Source organism: Carassius gibelio, chromosome B24, assembly GCF_023724105.1.
Source record: "Carassius gibelio isolate Cgi1373 ecotype wild population from Czech Republic chromosome B24, carGib1.2-hapl.c, whole genome shotgun sequence".
Lineage (NCBI taxonomy): Eukaryota > Metazoa > Chordata > Actinopteri > Cypriniformes > Cyprinidae > Carassius > Carassius gibelio.
Genome location: NC_068419.1, coordinates 1137976 through 1164843, shown reverse-complemented (window position 1 = coordinate 1164843; position 26868 = coordinate 1137976). Strand labels below are relative to the sequence as shown.

The following is a 26868-nucleotide window of genomic DNA, read 5'->3' as shown; positions in this document are numbered from 1 at the left end:
ATGTCAAATATAATGCCAGTTTGGTCTACAGGGTTTCTGCAAAGCAACCAAGTAAAGAACATTTAAAGAGTAAATTGAATGGAACACAATATTTCAACGTGGCCTCTAAGTGTAAATGTCTTCTAAAGCTTGAAAATAAAGCTTTTCCGCACTACTTTTTAATTCAAAATATTTTACATTTTTAAAAAAGGATGCTTTAGGCTAGAAATGCACTGCTCCAAACCAGTAGATTATGGAAATAACTTTAACAAAATGTTAAATTATTTTATTTTTGTGTTCTTTTTTCTAGTGCAAATGTAGAATTCTCATTTTCTAAATAAATAATAACAATGAGTCAATGATTAAAACAAGAACAAACGTCTCAAAAAGTTCAGAAAAATTAACAATTCACAGGGAAAACCATTTTTAATTTCCCATTAACAGATATTTGTTCTTGTTTTAATCATGGACTGTTGAATTTCTCAGAAAACAAGACTTCATATTTTAATTTTCCATCTCATATAAATGCATCTTGATTTAAGGATGTTTAGATATTTGTAGTGGAAGACAATACTAAGGAAGACATTATTTTTGGCAGGGTATGTAACATTTAATAACATAATTTCATAAATTTAAGCCTCTCCTGACAAATTTAAAAAGAAACTTCTAGACCTTTTAAGACCCACATAAAATATGTCATATTATATTATATTGCCCATAGTTCATGAAAGAAAGAAAGTCACTTAAAAATAAATAAATATAAATGTTAAAAACTATGTAATAGAAGTAAACTGGCAAATATATCAGTAGAATAAGATGCAATAAACATTTATTGTAATTTAGTTGAATGTCATTTATTTTTAAGTGACATTTATTTTTCAAGCTCTTTATTACTTTTTTAATGCATTCTGGCTGGTTTGTTCAAAAACAACAAAACATTGAAAGTTTAATCAAACATATCTCAACGTATCTGTAAAAAAGCTTATACGTAAAAAAAAAAAAAAAAAATTCAGAAGGAAAATATAAAGATATAATAATATATATAAAAATTCTTAACTAGGACAAAAATGTTCTTTAGATAGTAAAATAGTATAGTATAGTTTTAGATAGTAAAATAAATAGTATAGATCCAAAAGCAAAACATTTTTTTTATTTATCCAAATTCCCCTCTGAGAACACACTTTTCCAATGTAAAAAAACAGGAAACAAATGAAAACTTTCCATGAATGCATGTCCATGAATGCTAATCACTGCAGTGTCCTGTAATTATGCTGATGATGAGCAGAGGGTGAAAGTCTCTCATAAACTCATCAACACAGGGTCTAAAACTAATGTATTTGTGTTTCTCTGGATCCTCACATTGATCTGAAGCAGCAGGTGAGCGCTGATCCCGTGTTAACGGGCGGCCCTGAGCTAACGAAGCTTCCCGCCGCGGATGCCTCCCAATCCATCTTCTTGATTTAGTTGCGCTGCATATGGCAGCGGCTCCCTGCTGCCGCTCAACATTTCTGCCCAACGGGAAGCTAATCACTTAACTGTTTGCTTCAGATCGTCTGCCACATGTGAAACTTAATGATGTTGTCATCTAAAGTGTTATCTGTAATGTGTGAGTTTAAAGGTCTATTGTGGGAGCATCTGTACAGTAGTTTAACAGTGAATACTACTCCCATTACACACTAATATCTCATATCGGTTCATATTTATAATCTGATTTAAATAAATATAAAATAACAAACAGCAGTGCTTTAATGGTTTGTGGATAAATATTCTAAACAACTGCAGGTTAACAGTTTTTACAGTGTAGCACTGTTGCTTTAAATACTACTAATATCTCACACTGTGATCCTGATATATAGTTTGGAGTCTGTTTATGATCCAAACGCTACTAATATATTCATTCTGGTTTCTATTTTTGCTGCTGACAAACTCGTCACCCATGGGTTTCTACTTTCACATGTGATCGGTATTTTGTGCTATTGTGTCTGCATTTTGTCAGACACTTGGTAACATGGGATTACTGGAGCTACAACTGCTCTGCGTATCAAAATTGTCATATTTTCCATTACAAAGCAGGATTTAAAGGAATGGGGTGTTGTGGATGCATCGTCTGGTTATTTCATGGGCGTCTCAGTGCTGAAACCTGACAAAGCCTGAGACGTTGAGACTGTTGCTGTCGTTTATGCACCTGGGAGGGAAGGTGATTGAAATGCCTCCCAAACGCCGACAGGGAATTTGGCAACGGAGTGAACAGCCTATTTCCTTGCAAATGTCAGACTTACTATAAAACTAAGAGCGAGCTGAGAAGAAATGGGAAAGAAATGGAATTGTGTTACTAAGCGTGCTCAATAAACGACCCAAAATTGTTCTGCACAAAGATCCAGACTCCAAATCATGCAGGAAAACCAGTAAAACCAGTCTAAGGCTGGTCTGGTTGGACTGTGTTAGAAGGATCTGGATCCTCAGAACCTGCCTAGACTTTAGCAACCACCTAGCAACACCCTAGCAACCACGCAAATGCTCTAGCAACTACCAGAACACACAAGCAACCACATATCAACATCCTAGCAACCACAGAACACCTTAAAAACCACCCAAGCACTCCAGCAACTACAGAACACCTTAACAACCATACAGCAACACCCTAGCAACCACTCAAAAACGTTACCAATCACATAGCAACCACAGAACACTGTAGCAACTACACAGTGACTCCCTAGTAACCACCCAAAAATCCTAGCAACCACCCAAACACTCTAGCAATTACATAACACCTTAACAACCATATAGCAACACCCTAGAAACCACCCAAAAACATCATCAACCACATAGCAACACCCTAGCAACCACAGAACATTGTAGCAACTACACAGTGACACCCTAGTAACCACCCAAACATCCTAGCAACCACCCAAACACTCTAGCAATTACATAACACCTTAACAACCATATAGCAACACCCTAGAAACCACCCAAAAACACCATCAACCACATAGTAACACCCTAGCAACCACAGAACACTGTAGCAACTACGCAGTGACACCCTAGTAACCACCCAAACACTCTAGCAACCATCAGAACACTTTAGCAATTACATATCAACAGCATAACAACCACAGAACACTTAAGCAACCACCCAAAACACTCTAGCAACTACAGAACACCTTAACAACCACATAGCAACACCCTAACAACCACCTAAAAACGTTATCAACCATATAGCAACATCCTAGTAACCGCCCAAGCACGTTAGCAACCACCAGAACACCTAAACAACAAATAGAAAATCCCTAGCAACCACCAGAACACTGTAGCAACCACATAGCAACAACCTATAATAATGGCATGAGTGTTGCATATGTAAACACCCCTCAGGAAAGTGGATTTGAATTCTGTATTTGATGAAGATCCAGAATTCAATCAATACACCAGCACATGCAGGAGAAGCAAGAAGACCAGTCTAAAGCTGGTCTGGTTGAATGATTTCAGAGAGATTTGGAACCTCAGAACCTCCTTGGACTGGTTGTTTCAGTTCAGTCTCACACAATCGTGTAAATACAGCAGAAACGGACTGTCTAATCGCTGTTGACGGTGTCTCTCCTCATGTTCACTCAGATGGAAATTCTGAACGAAATGAAACAAAAGGTTCCTGCTGCCGGGCACGAGAATATGACAAACGACAGATTGTCAGCAGCAGCTGCAGAGACGCCGCTATCAATCCTGACACAGGAAGTAGATGCTGAGCACAGCACCAGCCGAGAGGAAACGCATCGCTTCAGATGAGAGATTCATTATCAGGAAAATAAGAACACTTTACCTAATTTGGTGTTCCCAGTCGAAAAATGAAACAGTATGTTTTTTTATTGCTTGTAAATCGCTCATTATTCTATATTATCGCAAAATGTTAATCTTTTTGTTAATGCTTTTTATTATTAGCACAGGTTTTGTATTTCTTTTTGGAACTTACTGATTGTAGGCTCATTGATTTGAGCATAAAAAAAATCTATATTTGTGGATAATTTTGGCTTAAAACTCTAGTTGCATGAGCTCAGATCAATTAGGCATATGATTAATAAAAAATAAATAAAAAACCTGCTTTTAATTGAAAGAAAACAAGTTGATTAAAAAGATTAAAACCAATATTTGGTAATAAAGGACAACATTAGGAAAAATGTATAAGTAATTTTTTTGTAGGCCAATTTGACTGGGAACACCACAAGTGTAGCAAGGTGGGGAAAAATCGCCAAAAACTAAAAAAGTTTTAGTCCAATTCGATAAAATTAGCTAGAATTTTCTAGAAAAAGAAAATCCTCTCTGGTTAAACGATCAGTACAAGGCTTCATTCCTTCATACAAATGAACCAGACATGTTCAAATCGTTTCAATGAACTCCATGAGGTTCAGTTTTACACCGAGACGTTGAAGCTTCAGTTTAGTTGAGGTTTATAAAAATAAAGATTATCTGTCTTTATTCTTTTCAAATGGCCTCCAGCCATCTTAGGACAGAAGGAAGGACAACGCAAAGTACACAAGCACCTTCCCGCTGCGCTTTCAGTCGACGCGCGGCGATGATTCAGCGCTCATGCATATCTAACACCGCTGGGCTACTTTAGTCACTGTCCCTGCAGACTCAATTCTCAGACCTTTCCATTTCTGTTTTCTCTCTTTATTTTTTTCAAACGTAACCAGAGACATTTTCTCTCTCTTTCCATTTTTCCGGGCGTAAACACATCCATTTGAAGTCTAACCTGAACCCCTGTAGATAGAGAGAGTCTGCGCTGATAGACCTCGAAAAAAGGATCTTTTAAACACAAGTAAGTTTCTCGGTGTTATACATAAATAAAAGCCCCCGTCGTGCCACGGTGATGGCCCCGGGCCCCTGGAGAGCCATGCGGCAGATATACCCTTGAGCGAAGCACTCAGTTCCAACCAACGCCACATAATAGAAAGCAAGCTGTTCCTCGTTTACGGATATAAATCTGGGTGTTTGGCTGATACTCACCTCTGGGTGATACGCAGCGGTGGCTCTATTAATGCGGAGAACAGCGCTCTAATTCTACAGAACGCTCGGTCTGATATGTCAGCAACAGCTGAAGACGTTTAGTGGGGAAAATTGCTCTGATTTTATTTGCTAAATTTTACCGTCTCTGCACTCGTGCACCCCCCATGCAATTCTTATCCAGTTCAGTTTTAAGATGCTGGGTTAAAATAACAAGCTAAGTAAAATTAGAGAAGAAGTGAAATAGGAAATGTTCTGAATTGAAGTGTTTTCTTTTGACTTTCAGACTGTAATGCTGTTTATTACTGGAGTGAGATCTTTGCTAGTTATCATTGTTCAGCATAAAGCCACCTTAAGACCAGACACCCTTAATTAAGCTAGGACGGGGGGTGGGGGGAGTTAAACCAGTCTGAGTTTGGTCTGGTTGGATGAGTTTAGAAGGATCTGAAACTTCAAAACTTCCTTGCAGTCCATACTAAACCAAACAAATACAGTAGAAATTATTTCTCGAATCAACGTTTGGCAAGCACCTAGCAACCACCAGAATACATTATAAACTGCCTAGCAACCACCCCAACACTCTAACAACCACCTAGCAACACTTCAACAATGACTAGAACCACTTGGCTACTCAGCAACACCCTAAAAACTATACAGATGCTTGAGCAACACTTTAGAAAGTACATAGCAACACCATAGCAACCACCGGAACACTATAGCAATCCCATAGCAACACACTAGCAACCCCCTGACACCATAACAACAAGTTCACTTTTGAAATAGAATTAAAACACCCTGGCAACCACCAGAACACTTTTAGCAACCACAAGAACTCCTCATAACAACAATCTAGCAACCCACTGAAAACCCTAACAACCACCAAACACTTTAACAACCACATAGCAACACCTTAGCAACCACCTGTCACCATAAAAACCACAATAACACTTTAGGAACTGCATAGCAACACCCTAGCAACCTCCAAAACACTTTAGCCACTACCAAAACTCATTATCAACCACATAGTAACACCCTAGCAACCACCTGAACAACATAATAACAACCAAAAACCTTAGCAACACCCTAGCAACTACCTGAACCACCAGAAAACTTTAAAAACCCAATAAAAACATCCTAACACTACTATCAGAACAACCTCTAACTCCACTTCGTATACTCTAGCAACCATCAGAATGTCTTAACAACCACACAGCTACACCCTAGCAACCACGCCTTACACACTATCATCCTGACATGAGTTTGCATATGCAACCATCACTCACACTTACATCGGGACAGTGTTAAATCTATTTTACAGCATGCTGATGCAGATGTATATGATATATTGTATCATAGAGGTATCTATGACGGTTGATTCCATCAGTCCAACTATAAGTCACTCTCTATTAAATCGTTCCTATTAAGAGCTGCTCTTTGTTTGAGGCGTTTAAGCTCACAGTAGCGTGAGGTTTCTATTAGTATGTGTGACTGATGATTTGAGCGGCATATTGAGATGAGCATTGAAGCCTGACATGAGCTGTCAGCGCGCCATCAAACACACTACCTGCAGATACAGAGGTCACCTGCACATGTTCACTCACACACACTGACGTCCCAGCATCCTCTGCTCTTAAAGGAGCAGCTGTGGTGTTGCATACTGAAACGACACCGGGCTGGGGTGGGGCTTCATGAAGCACATAATCATATTCTAATTCATTATTATATGCTTATTATTTATTATATTTATATTTATAATTAGAATTATTATGATTGTTGTTGTTGTATTCATTATTATAAATTCCTGTTATATATTAGTATTCTATTCTATTAATTACATTTTATACATTTCTATATACTTACTAAAACAGAGATAATGCCAAAAAGCAGTACAGAGTGGAAGGCCTTAAATTCTATTGGCGGGAATAGTGTATTATAACTAATTTCTATATGCTTATTATTTTTTATATTTATATGTAGAATTAATATATATTTTTAAATGTATTCTAATTGTATATTATTAATTATTTTCATTATTTTATAAAAATTCTATATGCTTATAAATAATGAAAATTGTCCCAAATGGCAGGCTTTGTGTAAATTCTATGCTATGTCATTTTTATATGCTTTATATAATTGTTTTGACAATTATGTTTTGAAATTAAATTGAATAAAAAATATAATAATAATAATAATTTTTATTAATATTATTTAATTTATTTATAATTATAATAGATAGTAAACATATAGAAATTCAGTAGAATAGAATTTAATATATAATGCAAACTTTCTCAAAGCAGTATTTCGGAGCAGCAGGTTTTGAGTAAACTAGTTATTGCAGAATAAAACCGGCAGAAAAGGTTTTCTTCATAGCATGATTTGAATTCGTAAAGCATTACAGCTTGATCAGGCTTTTACAGTTTAACTCCATAATCAGATCAGACAGCGTGATCCTTTCTTAAGGGAAACAAAGACATCAAGGCAGCACTTACATTAACATTTGATAACATTTTTTTGAAATATTTGTAATGTTGTACTAGGTTTGCCCTTAATAAAGATGGAGCAAAAAGCTTGATTTGTCATTTTAATATGATGTGATGTGTGTTTATGTGAATATGCTCTTCAGGCATGAAGGATCATATGACGAGGGGAAATATTAAGATGTAACGTGTTGACAGTTTAATTAAACTGTTGCAGGTAAAGCTCAAACATCTGCTGCTCATCAGCCGACTGCAGCAATACGAGCATCTGTCAGAAACATTTATATTAACTTATTATGGTGCAGCATTAATATTCAACAGGCGCTATAGAGTAACTCAAATCCTACAGTATTCAAGCATTAAAGTGAGTGACCCTCCGAGAACTGTCTGATGTTTTCCCGTGCATCAGTATCATAAGAAGACCCTTGAAGTCCAGTACAACATCTCCGAGCGAGTGTAACTACACTAATGGCATTATCACATCCATTAAACTATTAGCCGGCACTGTAACCTCTACTGCACTAAAACATCCACATACAAGATCTCTGTGAACCACACGCCACTCACACTGAGCCCCAACATGCTGCACATAAATATTTCAAGGCTTCTACAAATGGAATAAATGTTTGTTGGCCTTTAGATAGAGGCAGAAAAACAACTGTGTTTACTACATGCACTTTCTTTCCATTTCCAAACACTCTGATTCATAACGCAATGTTTCGAGGATGATTCTCATGGTACAATAATTCAAAAAACACTCTAACTCAAATTCAAATTGGGTCAGTTACATTAATTAATAATCATTTAAAAAGTTAAAGTTATAAAGAACTTCTAAACTACGTAAATAAATAAATAAAAATATATAATAAACAAGTTAATATAATAATAAAAAATAACAGCATTACCCAACATAAGCATGAGCCCCGTCAGACTGGTCGTGGCGGGGGTGTTGCAACAATATATAGTGATATTCTCAATGTTACCCAGAAAACAGGATACAGGTTTAACTCTTTTGAAATTCTTCTGCTAAATGTTACACTGTCAGACATGCAAAAGAAATCTAATGTATCTCTTGCTCTGGCTACTGTGTATAGACCACCAGGGCCGTATACAGAATTCCTGAAAGAATTTGCAGATTTCCTCTCAGACCTTCTAGTTACAGTTGATAAGGCGCTAATCATGGGAGATTTTAATATTCACATTGATAATACAAATGATACATTAGGACTTGCGTTTACTGACCTAATAAACTCTTTTGGAGGCAAAATGTCACCGGGCCCACTCATCGTTTTAATCATACACTAGATTTAATTATATCGCATGGAATCGATCTTACTGCTATAGATATTGTACCTCAAAGTGATGATATTACAGACCATTTCCTTGTATCGTGCATGCTGCATATAACTGATATTAACTATATGTCTCAGCGTTACCGTCTGGGCAGAACTATTGTTCCAGCCACCAAAGAAAGATTCGCAAATAACCTGCCTGATCTATCTCAACTGCTAATTGTACCCAAAAATACACACGAATTAGACGAAATTACTGACAACATGGGCACTATTTTCTCTAATACATTAGAAGCTGTTGCCCCAATCAAATTGAAAAAAGTTAGAGAAAAACGTACTGTACCATGGTATAACAGTAATACTCACTCTCTCAAGAAAGAAACTCGTAGTCTTGAACGCAAATGGAGAAAAACTAACTTAGAAGTTTTTAGGATTGCATGGAAAAACAGTATGTCCAGCTATAGACAGGCTCTAAAAACTGCTAGGGCAGAGCATATACACAAACTCATTGAAAATAACCAAAACAATCCAAGGTTTTTATTTAGCACAGTGGCTAAGTTAACAAATTACCAGATGCCACCTGATTCAAATATTCCACCAACGTTAAATAGTAATGACTTTATGAATTTCTTCACTGATAAAATAGATAACATTAGAAATACAATAGCGAATGTAGATTCTACAGCGTCTAACACTTCAGTTTCATCCATCGCACCCAAAGATAAACTGCAGCGCTTTACAACCATAGGACAGGAAGAGCTAAATAAACTTATCACTGTATCTAAACCAACAACATGTTTATTAGATCCTGTACCCTCAAAATTACTGAAAGAGCTGTTACCTGTAGCAGAAGAAACGCTTCTCAATATCATAAACTCGTCGTTAACTTTAGGACACGTCCCAAAACCATTCAAGCTGGCGGTTATCAAGCCTCTTATTAAGAAACCAAAACTAGATCCTAGTGTACTGGCAAATTATAGGCCTATTTCAAATCTTCCATTTATGTCTAAAATTTTAGAGAAAGTTGTGTCTGCTCAATTGAGCACCTTCCTGCATAAAAATGATCTGTATGAAGAATTTCAGTCAGGTTTTAGGCCCCACCATAGCACAGAAACTGCACTTGTTAAAATTACAAATGACCTGCTCCTTGCGTCAGACCAAGGCTGCATCTCATTTCTAGTCTTACTTGATCTTAGTGCTGCGTTCGACACCATAGATCATGACATACTCATAGATCGATTACAAAACTATACAGGTATTCAAGGGCAGGCTCTAAGATGGTTTAGATCCTACCTGTCCGATCGCTACCATTTTGTTTACTTAAATGGGGAGTCATCTCATTTATCATCAGTAAAATATGGAGTGCCACAAGGATCCGTCCTAGGTCCCCTTCTATTTTCAATATACATGTTGCCCCTTGGTAATATTATTAGAAAATACGGAATTAGCTTCCACTGTTATGCTGATGATACTCAGCTATATATCTCAACGAGACCAGATGAAACTTCCCAATTATCTAAGCTAACAGAGTGTGTTAAAAATGTAAAAGATTGGATGACACACAATTTTCTCCAATTAAATTCGGATAAGACAGAGATATTAATTATTGGACCAAAAAACACTACACAGAATCTTGTAGATTACAATCTGCAACTAGACGGATGTACTGTTACTTCCTCTACAGTCAGAAATCTGGGTGTTATATTAGACAGCAACTTGTCTTTTGAAAATCATATGTCCAGTGTTACAAAAACTGCATTCTTCCATCTTAGAAACATTGCCAAGCTACGAAACATGTTATCTGTTTCTGATGCAGAAAAGCTAGTTCATGCATTCATGACCTCTAGACTGGACTATTGTAATGCACTTCTAGGTGGTTGTCCTGCTTCTTCAATAAACAAGCTACAGGTCGTCCAAAATGCAGCAGCTAGAGTCCTTAACAGGTCAAGAAAATATGATCATATTACCCCAATTTTACAGTCTCTGCACTGGCTACCTATTAAGTTCCGTATCAGTTACAAATTATCATTACTTACCTATAAGGCCCTAAATGGTTTAGCTCTTGCGTACCTAACTATCCTTCTACCACGTTACAATCCATCACGCACCCTAAGGTCACAAAACGCTGGACTTTTGGTCGTTCCTAGGATAGCAAAGTCCACTAAAGGAGGTAGAGCTTTTTTACATTTGGCTCCCAAACTCTGGAATAGCCTTCCTGATAATGTTCGGGGTTCAGACACACTCTCTCTGTTTAAATCTAGATTAAAAACACATCTCTTTCGCCAAGCATTCGAATAATGTTTCTTTTTAATTGTGAGTGTAGTTGCATCTGATCAAAGTTGCATTTTTATTCATTAGCTTGGGTTAAACTAATTTTACTTTGTTGGATCAGCAGCTATGCTAATGATGTCTGTATTTTGTGGTAACTAGGATTTAAACAAGCTCCAGTCTGGATCCAGAACACCTGAGAAGAGATGATGCTGACCCTCAGAGGACCTCAGATGATGCTAACCCTGAATCAACAAACAGAACTAACAATTATTGCTAAATGTGTGACTGAATCATATAATAACTTAATAATATTGATAGTTCATCGTCTAGCTGACTACGTCTTGTATTATTATTATTATTTTTTCTAAAATCCTGTCAAATGTGCACAAACTACTAGCTACTACTAAATATTGTAGAAACATAATTTTCTGTAAAGTTGCTTTGTAACGATTTATTTTGTAAAAAGCGCTATACAAATAAACTTGAATTGAATTGAATTGAACCCCAATTAATCACATTAGCAACCATCTTGACCCCAACCAAACACCCTAGCAACCACCTAGACTTCAACTAAACACCCTAGCAACCACCTAATTCACCTTAACATCCTAGCAACCACCTAATTCACCTAAACACCCTAGCAACCACTGTAGACTTCACTTAAACTCCCTGGCAACCACCTAAACTACACCTGAACACCTTAACAACCACCTACACCGCAAACAAAACACCCCAATCACCTTAACAACCACCTCAACTCCAACTAAATACCCTAGCAACTACATAGTTCAAATAAACACCCTAGCAACCACCTAGACTTCACCTCAACACCCTAACAACAACATAAAACCCCTTAATCACCTTAGCAACCACCTCAACTCCAACTAAACACCCTAGAAACCACCTAGTTCACCTAAACATCCTAGCAACCACCTAATTCACCTAAACACCCTAGCAACCACTCTAGACTTCACTTAAACTCCCTGGCAACCCCCTAAACTACACCTGAACACCCTAACAACCATTACACCACACCTAAACACCCTAGCAAGCAAACAAAACACCCCAATCACCTTAACAACCACCTCAACTCCAACTAAATACCCTAGCAACACCCTAGTTCACATAAACACCCTAGCAACCACCTAAACTTCACTTAAATTCCCTACCAACCATATATATTACACTTAAACCCCCTAGAAACCACATAAACCCACCTTAACACCATAGCAACCACCTCGACTCCACCTAAATGACCAATCAACCACCTGGACTCCACCCTAGCAACCACACAGCAACTGTCAGTCACCCAGAGCTCTGTAAGCTAATGGTGATGAGTTCTGCAGTAGTTTCTGCTGGTGCCGGTTGCTTCGTTCACAGGTTTGTGTGAGAGTTTAATGCTTCATAAGCTCCAGTGATTCATCCGATCTCCTCTGGGAGGTTTTATGAGGATTTGCTGGCTCTGAATCCCCAGGAATACCGCACGCACCCGTTAATAGACGTTAATTAGACTCTAATTTAATTACGGAGTGTGATTGCTGTCAGTGACTCATTTCCAAACTTTCCTGTGCCGCCTCATCCGATCGCATTTCCATGTAAAGTAAACAGACTGCCTGCTCGGTGGCTCTATTATCTGCATCAGAGAGTGACTCCAGCGATTCTCAGCCGCCGTACGACTCTCTGCTTCCTCTCCTCTGCAGCGCAGGAGTCCTCAGCTGAGACAAATGTGCATCCTCTTGTTACAATTAATTTGTTTCTTGTTCTGCGAGAGCCCTCGGTGAAGGATTTAATTAAGGCCTCCCGCTCGCTCAAACGCCGAGTTAAACGGGCAGCTCTGAGAGAGAGAGAGAGAGAGAGAGAGAGGGACGAGTGGCAGGCACTTTCTCTCTCGTCTTTGAGTAAAATGCTTTCTGTTGAGTCTTTATGTGACTGCAGGAGCTATGTGCAACTCTAAAACACTCAATTTAAGGCGAAATACTATTACTTGCTTAGAAGTTTATCTGTCCATGTTAAACTGGGAAATTGTTGCGTGATATGCAATGATCACAGATAAAATCAAGAGATTTAACTACTACACTGTACTGATTACTGAAGTACACATTACAAGAAAAACTATTTTAGTTTTCCTACCTCAAACTTCCATGTTTGATTCAATATTACTGGTGTATTTGTATTGTTTGTGAAATGTACTAGCAATTTATGAGAGAAAATGGTTTCAAAGTAAATCTAACAACTCTTACTCGCGTTTGTTTAAACAAATCTTTCAAGTGAACAAATCATTCTGAATGATCATTCGTTCATTATGATGCTTAAGCGCTACTGAAGTCTCTTAGATGCAATTTTAATAAAATATTTTAATAATGCATACGTTTCATTTCAGTTGCAAATGGTTCTTTTTAATGAATCAATTTTAATGATTCAGTGACTCTCTTTTGAATATGTAATCTGCAGAAATGTCTTATTATGTCTTATTAAGATTCAACTAAGAGACTTAAACATAGTGTTCGAGTATCATAATGAACAAACTCGTTGAATAAATCAGTGAATTAATGTTTATTTGTGAACTGATTCAAAAGACTCACTAGGACGATTCAAAATCCTATTCTGGTTTAGGAAAAAAACTCTTCAAAGATTTCCTCGGATTGCATCTGAAAACAGACTTTTCCTGTCTAAATATGTTGCTTCCTTACTGTTATTCTTTAGGTAAGTCACTCGTGTTGAAAGCATCTGTAAAATGCATAATGGTAAATGTAAACTGACAGATTTTGCACAAGACCAGATGGATGATAATGTAAATCCAGATCTGTGCTGTGAGTGTTCAGTCGAAGAGGAAAATGCTGCAGTATCTGAGTCCAAATATAGTGAGAGTAATAAATGCAGGAGATCTTTGCCATATCGAGGGATTTGATCAACAGACTCCAGATCTGCTCTGCTCTTATTCTAATCCTGACTGAGGCTCTGAATCCCCACACAAACACATTCCTTCATGAATGTCACGTCTGAAGCCCTGAAGAAATCCCTCAACGAGTACAGACCAGATTAAATCTCATATTTGTCAGCGGAGTCCTCTAAAAATAAACTACACTAATTCATGCCGCAGCAACAAACTTCACTGAGCGAGAAACACTTTACAGTAAGGTTACATTTGTTCACATTAACAAGAACCAACAATTCATTTTTTTCTTAGTTAATTTAAACAATTACTAATACACTGTAAAATATATTTTTTAAGTTGTACATGCATTAAAAAAATAAAGATGCATGAGCATCAACTTATATTTTAGTGACATTTTAAATAAATGTCACTTGATTTTGATATTTTGTATCTAATGAATAACATTCAGATTTAGATGTTCAGACAAGTCTTTAATCTGAGAATAACATTTCTAAAAATTAACTAGTGTTACATTCAAGATTTACTAATTTACTGAAAAAATATTATTGAAGTTTTACTAGAAAAATATATTAGTTTTTCTATTTTAAATTCATGTTTAATTCATTGTGTTACTTGCCATTTTTAGTTATTATTTTAGAAAATAGACTAACAATTTTGGAGTTAAAATTTACAGAACATTTTTGTAACAAGATGTATCTGTTTAGATACTGTAACAGATTTAAATGTAATGTTAACTAACGAGACCTTACTGTAAGTGATACAAATGTTCCACATGTAAGTTACATGTAACTATATGAATTATAAATGTCCTTCATCAGATCAAGTGTCTCAAATATCTATAAACATGAACGATGACAAAATCTGGATCTAATGTTTATCAGGTCAAACCCAAAAAACATTTGACTGCATTGACAATAATTGACACTTGATTTGATATTTTGTATCTAATGACATTTGTACATGTTTGAAGCATTTAATCCAACTTCTGTCTAATGAGATCATGTGTGTGTGTGTGTGTGTGTGTGTGTGTGTAACACATGATGATGATGATTACCATGCACTTAACAGACTCATGCAGAACTGAACAGAACAGAACTGAGATAAACATGGAAGGAAAGGAACTAAAGCGATGAATCGGGGCTGATGTGTGGGTCGATGCACTAACACAGGCACCACATCCGCCTGCATTCATGCGTCCGAGGGATCGTAATGCAGTTTCTTAAGCTCTAAGGGAATTTTTCATCATCATCAGCGATCAGATCGGATCAGATCCTCCCCTTCAAACCGCAGCAGCAAAGAGAACCTCCTCCAGAGAGGAATTACCATATTTCCAGCTTTCGCTGTGATGAATGATTCAAAAAGCCGAGTTTAGCAATGCCAGGGTTTGGTTTGGTCTTAGCGTTCATCATTAAAAGCACATAGCGGACTCGGGTCCAGCCGGGCTGCAGTTTGAAGGGAGGAAGGAAGTCACTGGGTTTGGAATCATGCATGGAATATCAAAAGAGGCTTGGAAGAGAAAGCACTGCAACTAGTTTTCACAAAGTGGTTACTTACAGGTAGTAAGTGTAGGAGTGATAGGATCTTCTGCCGAGTGGGGTGGAAGGGCAAAAGCAGTGGTGGAAAGGGTGGAGGGGGAATGAAAATGGAAGGAAAGAAAAAGTAAAAATATTAATGTCTGAAAATATAGAAAAATGAACAAAAACCTGATATGGTGACACATGTGACGAGTTACTTCGGTGACTGTGAGCCTGTTCTTGCCTCTGTGTGTGTGTGTGTGATGTGAGGCGGGGCTGTGGGCGGAGCCTAGGGTGTGGGTGTGGCTGCCACTCATTAACATCTCATTAAGGGTGTTCTCAGACATCATAATTAATTCAGTGCGAATGAAAATAAGGCTGTGAGGTATTCAAAAAATGTACTACTCTAATAACTCAAATTCCTAAGCCTATTTATTTATAAAACCAACATTTCAGCCAACAGCCTTTCTTAAAATATAAGGAATTATAATTGATACCTTGAAAAGGGCCAATGCAATTATACTTGTTTTTTTTTTTTTACAATATATTTTTTTTTTTAAATCCCTTTGCACCTCAATATTTTGGTGTGTTTTTTGTTATTGTTTTTTTGTTAATTGTAAAATGTTAATAAAAAATAATAATAATTTTGAATAATGCATTCACTTGCATAACAATTGCTTTACAAACGATTTACCCAAACTCATACAGCTTGTGTTGAATGCAACATTTATATTAATTCTTTATGTAAACATCCCAAATATAACAAATTAAACAAAAATATGTTATGGTAATCTTGTAAATTATTAATTTAGTTTTTTGTACACATGCATTTACACTGTGTATTTTTTAACTTTTTTCTTTTATCTCAATTATTTTTCTGCATAGTATGTCATAGTTTGCCGTTTTACTTCATATTTTCAATTTGCGCGTCATAATTTTTATCTCATAATTCATACTTCATCTCATAATTATGATGACTATTCTTACATAAATAGTTGCACTGAAATGAATGCATAAATATTTGCATGAACACAAATGCATTTTGAGACTGCACTTCATAAGAATTTTATAATTTCTAACATTCATCTTGTGCTTTTTAAAAGAGGCCCTCCCTGAATTTTCTAGACAAACCTTTTCAATGTTTTGTCAAATATCGATCGATTCTAGACCTCATTCATGAAACGCAAACAGAAGTAATTCTGTGCAAACCTTCTCACACAAAAAGCTTGCATTTAATCGAATGCAATCATTTATGCAAGAGCAATTTACACTAATTCATTCAGCTGGTGTTTCATTAATGAGACTGCACTTCAATCTCTCACAGCTTCATTTTCATTCGTCTAGTACAGGGTGAAGAGAGAGAGAGAGAGAGAGAGAGAGGACAGAGAGCGGTTAGAAACAGGCTGATTAGCTCTCGTTACAAGCAGGAGTAGTGGGTTTGGGCTCAGGTTTATAATTCTGTGACAAACACGAGCTGCGAAAGCAATTCTAGCGCTCTAAGTTTATTAGTTGTAGTGAACTCAGTCCTGACTCAATTACTGAAGTCTGTGGATACGGATTTCATCAAATTATGCTAAAATTTAACATGCGATGCCAAGGTCATTATGCTAAAAACGGCCGGGCGACGCATCTGACGGAAATCGTCTCGTCAGCAAAATAAAGGCATCCCTCTTCATATGTTTATCCATTTTGAGGCTCAACAGCAGAATCAATAGAGACAAATACCCTTATTCTGAGAAGATAATGACTCTCATTAAAAACATATGTACTCGGCCCTGCCTTCAATTTACATCTGAAACCACTGAAACATGCTCTGCATCTAAAGCAGAACTGGAGTGGGGCTGTTTGAACAAGGGTTTTCCTCCAGCTGAGGACGGATCTAATGTAAACTCATGCCCTGGGCCTCTCTTTGAGAAAAAAAAATAAGTGCCTTTCATCAATTTTTCTCTCTTATCTTGCTTTTCTTTCACTCTTTTCTTTTTTTTTTTCTGCACAAGATAAGCTTGGAAAATATTTGTGCTATTTCCCGTCGCCGGGTCATTAAAGCGAAGCCGTTTGTTTGAGAGCGGCGCGGGGAGAAAAAAATTAATATTTCATCAGGCAGCATGTATTGGTGCCACAAACCATGTAATGGTGCTTATCAGAGCGATCGAATCAATTATTCTGTGTTCAGCTGACAAAAGGGTCTGTTTGAAAAGCGAACAGAACATCAGCAAAGATTCGTTTGACTTTCATGTGTTCATGAGCACACTGGATGTACCGTGACACGGGGAGATTTCTGTACGGTACAGCGGCTCTCTGAAGCTGAAGTGAGTCATTTCATCCCACGCTCACACACTTTCTCAGATTTTAATGTTCAAAGTCACTTTAAGTGAATCGATGGCAGTTTGACACTTTCAAAACATTCTCGACCAATGACGTGAGCTTGGGGGCAGGGCTACCTGTTTGATTGACACACGGGGCTGCATAAATTAATTTCAAATTTTCGTCTCATAATTATATGTCACTTTATGTAAGTTTTAAAGTCACAATTATGATTTTTTTTATCTCATAATGTCATTTTTATTTTACACTGAAAAAAAAAATATTAATTTAATTTACACTTTTACACATTTAAAAAAACAAATTTAGGTGACTAACTTTCAACTTTTTTTTTTTTAAATTTAGCTTTAATAAATTGTTTGCAACCATTTTTCCAGCGTAGTATATAAATTTGGACTTTTCTCACATTTTCAGATTCATGTCATAATTTCTTTTTGACTCATTTGTCTTTTTGTTTCATATTTTTGACTTTTCATGACACAGTTTTGACTTTTTTACCTCATTTGTCACAATTGACTTTTTATTTAATAATTTATACTTTTATCACTATCATGACTTGATCTCTTAATTAATAAATGTTATCTCATAGTTTATATATTTTTTGTCAAAATTATAACTTTTTTATCTAATTTTTATCTTTTCATGACAATTTTGATTTCCTTTATCTCATTTGTCAAAATCATTACTTTATTTCATAAATTATACTGTCAAAATTGTTACTTAATCTTATGCTTTATGCTTAGTACATCACATTTTTGTCAATTTCAACTTTGTATCTTATAATAATAAAGTTGTTACAATTATGACATTTTATCTCATAATTGATACTTTTATGCTACATGCTTATAAATTAGATTTTTTTGTCATATTAACAATTACTGCTTATTTCATGTCATAATTTCGGCTTTGTATCTCTCATTATTATAATTATATATTATAATAATTATTCATTGAAAATGATTTTACCACTTTCTCATTTCTTAATGTTCAGAGCCTTTATTAGCAAATCATCAGCCCTTTGAGTCAACACTGTTAAGATTCCAGAACATTCTCAGCCAATGACGTGAGTTTGGGGGCGGGGCTATCTGTTTGACTGACAGATGGTGGGAGTGCAGTGGTGCTCAAATGACACACTTCAGCTTTAAAGGAATTAAACACAATTTCATGTAAATCAGATTAAATATTGTTGAACAGAAGTGAAGCTCTCTTACCGTTTCTTCATGACCAGCACCACGCCGAGGAAGATGATGACGAAGAGCAGGATACCAGCGATGACGCCAGCGATCTTCACCGTGTGATCTGTCTGTTTCTCGGGTTCCACCGCATCAGGCTTCCGGGTCGCAGCACCTGGAACAGGAAGTCCAGACAATCATGGCTTTAATGAGAGCCACAGTGATCATGATGAAAACACAAGACACGAGGACGGACACGTGACGTACAGATATTCAGAACATTATCAACAACAAAACATTGGTGGCAGGAAATGAGTGAAAGATGATTTGTCCGATTGTGCCTTTTGTTAATAAAACAGGTTAGTATTAGCAGACGATTAATCAAGTTAGTTGATCGGTTGATCATTGATTATACCAAGAAAACACAACTGAACTCAAACATTTCTCACCACATACACCAATATCTAATGATCTCAGCTTTCAAGCAGTTTTAGGAAGAACAACTGAGACAAAGGAATACATTTTTAGCTTTTTATGTCATGTATAGACTTTTTATGTCATAATTGTGACTATTTCACAAAAAAATAATTGTCACATTTTATTTCAGTGTCAACTTTTTATCTCATAATTTTGACTTTTTGACTTTTATGACATATTCACACTTGTATGTCATAAGAAAATCACAATGATTCACTTTTTTTCTATTTATCTCAGCTATTTCTCAATAACAATTTTGAAAATTTAGACCAAAATTAAGAAAGAATTTAAAAAGTTGATTGACTTTTTATTTCAAATGGTCAATTTTTTTATGCCATATTTAGACTTTTTATTTAATAGCTAAAATTTATTTGGTCACAATTATGATGTAAAACGTCTAAATATGATATATAAATGTAGAAATTAAGAGTTAAAACAGTCAATCAGATTTAATGTTAAAGTTTTTTCTAAAATTGCTTATGATAAATATGGCTGTGATAAAAAGTCCTAATTGTTACAAAAAAGTTATAATTATGTCAAAAATTTTGTATAAATAGTCATAATGATGAAATGTTACTTACTTTTTTATAATAATTGTATATAAATATTTTTATATAAATATTTTTGCTAATTTATGTCAATTATAATTTCTTTGTCACAATTAGGCCTCTTATATCAGCTTTTTTTCTCCATTTCTTTTTCAAGTTTAAGAAAAAAACATCTAGACAAAGTTAATACTTTAATAAAAAATAACTGAAACTATAAGTCACAAAGAGCGACATCTGAGTGATATCACTGTCCTCTGTTTGTGATCTAAATGGACTAAAAGCAGCTTTTCTAGTTGTGGCAATGAGGAGGAATAGCGTGTATGCGAGAGGTCAGGGAGAAACAGAGCGAGCGCGTTTGTCTCTTTACTGTATAATGTGATGCATGTCGACATGTGCCCGATGAAATATCAATTTCCAGCACTAAATGAGAAGAGGATGAAAAATAGTGTGAACGTGATGCTAGTTTGAGCCGAGCTACACTTCTTGAATCAGGCCTGACAGCATCCATCAGTCGAGTGTATGGGCTGCTCTTACTATGGTGACAGATGAGCAGGTGCAGTGTTCGGGCTCCAGCTTCAGTTCTGCTGCAGAGGATTCCCAACAAACATCAACTAAAGAACTGTTTCCCAACAGATATTCACAAAACTATGGAAGCCCTTAACTGTCACAAGAGAATAACTAAAATCATGGTTTGGTAAATACTCTGGCATAAAAATTATGACTTTGTTCATAATTATGACTTTTATTGCCAATTAATAACATAATTTCAATTTCTCATCTCTTTGATGACTTTTTATCTTGTAATTTTAACTTGTCATAATTCAAACTCTTTTGTCTCATAATTATGACTTTTTTTGTCACAGTTATGACTTTTAACTCAGAATTGACTTTTTATGTCATAATTTTGACTTTGTATGTAATAATTATGACTTATCCACTTTTTTGTCACCATTTCAACTCAATTTCAGCTTAGTATCTCATAATTCTGACTTTATATCTCATATTTTCAACCTTATCCCTTTATCTCATAATTATGACTTTTTAGCTCATAATTCTATATTTTCACTTTGTCATAATTTCATCTTATAATTATGTAATAATATCAACTTTTTATCTCAATTTCAACTTATTTAAGTTTTTATCTCATAATTATCATTTTTGTGCAATAATTGAGTTTATATCTCATAATTTCCAATTTATCTCAAGTATTGCTTAGCATGTCTTAATTTTGACTTTAAGCTTCAATTTTTCAACTTTTCATTCCATAATTTCGATTAGTCAATTAGTTTTTTTTATCTCATAATTATGATTTTTTTGTCAGAATTGAGTTTTCGTCTTATGATTTCAATTTTTGTCAATTTCAACTTTTTATTTCAAGTACTGCTTACCATGTCTTAATTTTGACTTTATACTTTCAACTTTATCTCATAAATGTTACGTCTAATACCAGAATTAGAACTTTTATGTCATAATCATGATTTAATTGTTGTGACATAATATTGACTCTTCTGCCTCATAATTATGATTTACCAATGCATGATTTTTCTCTCATTTGGCAGAATAAGCTTCCATATTCCATATTAAACCACTCTATGGAAAAAATATTGACTTTAAATTAAAGTTAATTTAAAATAAATATAAATGTTGTTGCCTTATTCTGCAAATCATGAAAACGCAAGAGCTCTGGACCAAAAACGAAAACAGAAATGGAGTACAATTATTAGCATAAGTGCGTACATCTCTCTAGGCTTTTGTTATTGTCGTATTGCTAATTTGCATTCTGGAGTCTGAGTTTCTTCAGTCTGGATGGAGGCAAGAGAGAAAGTGTTTGAAGACAGTGCGAGGTCGACGAAGAGGACGAATACGGCATAAACAGACTCGCTTCAGATGACCAGAGGTGAAACCATCACAGTCTCGCTCACAAACAGAAGTAAATGCAGCACTGAATCCACAATCATGCACAATGATACAGTAATGGCCTGAAGGGGGAGTGTACATAAGGTTTAATTAAAAACAAGCCAATTTTCTCTTTACCGTCCGTCTGTGGAACACATCACTGTAGCACTAAACATCCACAGTGAAATGATTGAAAAGTGAAATCCTGCATTTCACAGCAGCAGATGAGAGCGTCACCTGGGACTGTTCGACAAACAGTAAATATTGAAATGTAATTTTCTGGAGGGATGTGGTTGTCATGCATTGCAAACAGCGTGGTCTTTGGTTTCGGGTTTGTCGGGGTCATATTGATTCCTTCGACGGACATCAGTGCTGAATAAAAAGGAGCTAATTTAGTGACTCTTGCTCCGGTGTTTATTTTCCACAGTAAATGTGTGATTTCAGCGTACAGATTCAGCTAATGGAAAGTGACCTTCTACAGGAAGCAAACAGCAGGGATCAAATGAAGCTCATCACACGGACGCTAACCCTGAAAATCCTCAATTACCTTTTTAACCTGCATCCATTCAGGACTAAAACGAATCAACAAATGCTGCTTTACACAGCAGTCAGGGGTTACACTAATACACATGGAAGAAATACTGAAATATGACATACTGCACTACATACAAAAGAAACTTACACAGACATGAAAACATAAAAAACAGGAAAATCTAGAGCGTATTTCACCCTAAAAATGTTAATAAAATGTGAAAAATATATTTAGCATAAGAACATCACGAATAGCAATATGTTTGTTTATTTATTTATTTGTATTTTTATTGTGAGATTATTTTCAAGAAAATTAAAAAATTTTTTACTAATGCATCCAGATATTTTATTTTTGAGGTTTTTTTTGTTTGTTAGCCTTTTTATTTATTTATTTAGGTAAATTTCTTATCAACAGTTACTCTCATTAAAACCATGATTTTTCTTATGTAGTGCAGCAAAACAAATACTACCATGCTATGTAAACCAACTGAAAAACTAAATATTATTTTCACATTTCACTAAAATACTACATTGTTATGCAAATACAATTTTTTTTTTAAAATCCCATTACGGTAATGAAAATTGTAACAATTTTACAATATTAAATTACATGGATATAAATATTAAATAATAAATATGACAATATAATTTTTTTTCCTTTTTCAAATTTAGGAGTGAAATATGATCTGGACCAGGAAACAGGAAACAGGAAACGGGCATGGTTTTATCACACACACACACACGGAGCGAGGTGGACGGTGGAAGTTCTGACCTGTTAGTTGGCTGTCGCCGGCAGCGGGTGCGATACGCACATACGGCGTGGTGAGCTGAGTCACAATAATGGCAGCTAGAACAAGAGAAGAGATCCAGCCCAACATGCACAGAGAGAGAGAGAGAGAGAGAGAGAGAGAGAGAGATGCTCAGGCATCGTTACATCTGTGAGGTTATTAATGCAGAGCAGAGAGACAGACAGACGCTCGTGAGCCGCCGACACAGACAGCACATTACTTTACAACTCATTCTACTGACATGTTTAGTCATGCAGTTGTGTGCTTTTGTCATTTTATCACCTTTTTACATGTTGATTGTTTATTTCTGTTTGTTTTGTTTTTTATTTACAGTGCATTTGCATTGTGTTAGGCTAATCGAGACTTGTCATTTTATTGCTCTTTTGTTGGTTTTGATTGGTTAAAAGTCTCCTTTAAATGACTAAATGTAACTTTTTTCTCATTATGACTTGATTTGTCATAACTGACTTTTTTTAAATCTCATACCTGTAATTATATCTTAGTATGTCATAATTGTGAAACTTCTCAAATTTATGACTTTTTATACATTTTTTTTATACATTTCATACAGTAATTCTGACTTTTCATTTAATAATTTGGATTTTCTCAATTATGACTTTTTATCTCATAAATTTGTCTAAGCATTTCATAATTTTGACCCTTTTCTTACATTTATAACATTTTATTTCATAATTATAACTTCTAAAAATTGGGCTTTTCTCAATTATTACATTTTATCTCAGAATTATTACAGTCATAATTTTGATCCTTTCCTCACTTTAATGCATTTATCTCATGTATAATTTAGATTTTTCTCAATTATGACTTTTATCTCATACTTGTATGTCATAATTTTTTACTTTTCTTAATTGTATGACTTTATCTCATACATTAATTCTTATTTTTTATCTAATAATTTGGCTTTTCTCAATTATGACTTTTTATCTCATAATTATATCTTAGTATGTCATAATTTTGACCCTTTTCCCACATTTATGCCTTTTATCTCATAATTATGACTTTTTATCTCAGAATTATTACTGTCATAATTTCGATCATTTTCTTACATTTATGCATTTATCTCAGAATTATGTCTTTATCTCATAATTTAGAATTTTCTCAATTATGATTTTTTATCTAATTATCTCATAATATGTCATAATTTTGACTTCTTTCTTGTCATTATTACTTTTATCTCATAATTTGACTTTTTCTCAATTGAGACTTTTTATAATAGAATTATGATGTTTCATATCAATTTGAGCTTTTATCTTATAATTATGACTTTTCATCTCCTATTTATGACCCAGTATGTTATCATTTAGATTTTGTCTTTTATCTTAGGAATTTTATCTAATGTGTGTTTATTTTATTCCGGCTCTATTTAAATTAACAAAATAGTATTAATAGTCTTAGTTAACATCTTATGTATTATTTACAGAAAAGTTATTGCCAGAATCTAAAATCTCACAGTCAAGAGATTTTTTTTTTTTTTATATAGATATGCTGCCTATGTAGTGATCCAAACCCTTCTTTTGAGGGCGTATTTCAGTTTCATAGAGCAGCGGCTCACAAGGGCTTTAGAAAAGAGCTTGAGAAAGACAGAAAGACTTTATTCACATGCTCAGTGAGTAATATCAGCTGGACATTGAAGGTCAGTGAATGTATGTGGAAAGACCTATAAATCTATCTTCATGTATGTTTATGAGACATGTATGGCCTATAGTGTGTAAAACCTGTCTGTGTGTGTTATGATTGACAGGTATAGAGCGCAACTGATGCCATAGCTCATGCAAAACCTATTTTAGTCAATGCATTTAACATTTGGATAAACAATAGAGGATTTTCTGCATCAGATGGGTTTGACGTTCACGATTGTTTTGGAAACTAAAGCCACAATCTCTCATTTGCATTGAACAGGCTTGACACCATTAGAGACGTGGCATGTAGACAGCAAAATAGATTATGTACCATCTGTGCTCAATTAAATCTCAAACAGCGGCGGGTAAAGGCTCGAGCATCACAAACTGCCGCCCAAAGTCTCGTAACGGTCCACCAGAGGTCAAAAAACACAAAAACCCCACCGCCGTACGTGAAGCCATCAGCTTCCATCGGAGTGATTCTCCATCTGTCACGACGTGAGATGATTCCCCTTAGAGCCGTCAGACTCTGCGTCCAAACGCTCGTCTGCATTTTAACGTCACATTTGTGACTGCGTTTTCAGTGAGACAGAATGACAATGTGTTTTGTTCATTCTGATTAAACTACTAATCAAAAGTTAGAGGACTTTTTAACACACAAACCTATTTATGATTTACTGTGATTTATTTATTAATAATTTTGTATTAAGAAAATTACGGAACATTAATGATTTTATGCATTTTATTTTTATTACAATTTAAAAAAAAAACTTTTATTTCATTATTGTAATTCTGTTTTTGTTTCTTTGAAGATATAACTGAAATAACATTTAAGTAAACCTAAATCAAAATTATATAAATGAATATTACCATGAATGCTAAAACCATAATTTTCACTGAAAATTTAGAAAAAATTATGCACAAATATTTTTTTCTTAGAATCTTTTTTATTCTGCATTAAGACAATTATTCCTATTTTATGAACATTAAGAATATAATATTTTTTGTGCATTGTGTGAAGATAAATAGAATAAAACTAAAATAGCACTGAAACAATTAATTTTAACAAATATTATCATGACACAAAAATGCAATTAAAAAGTTTTTTTTACATTACAGTAAAAGAAAATGCTAAATATTTATGCTAAAAATCATTTATAATGTACAAAAAAATAAGCTTATTTAAAAAAAATATTTTAATATAATTATAAAAACTATAATAATTTTTTGTTTATAGCAACTAATCACATTTTATCTTAAATTGTGATTCTTTTTTATTTTTAAGTTTTTCATAATGATTAATTTTTTTTATATTACTAAAATAGCATGTTTTTAACTTAACTTAAGCATGAATTAGAGTTAAACTATTTAGGTGCAATGATGCAAACGTAACGATATCAACAAAGGAAAAGAAGAACAATCCCATGAAGCAATGTGAATGACAATAATCAGACAAAAATTAAGGAGTAATGTAATATAATAAATAACTATTTGATTTAAACACTGATTGTGTATGTAGTAACATAAATAAATCTAAGCAGGGAAACTGATTGTCATTTATTTTTTCAGTCCTCTGATTGGTGGAGATTTCTTTGCAGAATTATGGATAATGTTTTATTTTTGTTGTTTTTTCACCAAGAATTCTTCTATTAAATGCAATTATCTAAAAATATCCCATCGATTACCAACCACAGGGCTCTCAGTAGCTCTGTCTTTGTAAGTTACCACAAAAAAATCAATTCACATCTGGAGGAAATGAAGGATTTTGACTTCCAGACTGTTGCGCTCTACATCTGCTGTGATTTTAACATCTTGACTCGATCAGATGTGCTTGAAGTACAGCTCATTTACTTACTACTGTCTGAAATGTTGATTGTTTGTCATAATGCATTGTGTTTCTACAGATATGTGAGTGATCAGTGTGCAGTGGCTGGTTTCTGCAGCAGTGCTGTTCAGCTTTAGGAAACATGTTTCAATCAGTGCACTCGATTACTCTCACACAGACCCACCTTTAGTAGCCACGCGAACACAATCGATCTTAGTTTCCTGCGAGAGGCAGAGAGACGGAGA

At 34.9% G+C, this 26868-nt stretch overlaps 1 protein-coding gene across 13 annotated transcripts in view; it reads right to left on the bottom strand.

The window, feature by feature from the left end:
• LOC128012969 (receptor-type tyrosine-protein phosphatase mu) overlaps positions 1 to 26868 on the bottom strand; it is a 256276-nt gene that overhangs the window by 45654 nt on the left and 183754 nt on the right. For 5 of the 13 annotated variants that reach the window (XM_052595595.1, XM_052595582.1, XM_052595583.1 and 2 more), the window contains 4 exons: positions 26808 to 26844; positions 23143 to 23217; positions 18958 to 19093; positions 15465 to 15494 (listed from right to left, as the gene is read on the bottom strand). In XM_052595595.1, the coding sequence (XP_052451555.1) occupies positions 15465 to 15494; positions 18958 to 19093; positions 23143 to 23217; positions 26808 to 26844 (278 nt within the window). The remainder of the gene's footprint in view (positions 1 to 15464; positions 15495 to 18957; positions 19094 to 23142; positions 23218 to 26807; positions 26845 to 26868) is intronic. The other 8 variants (XM_052595589.1, XM_052595586.1, XM_052595593.1 and 5 more) reach the window with 3 other exon arrangements.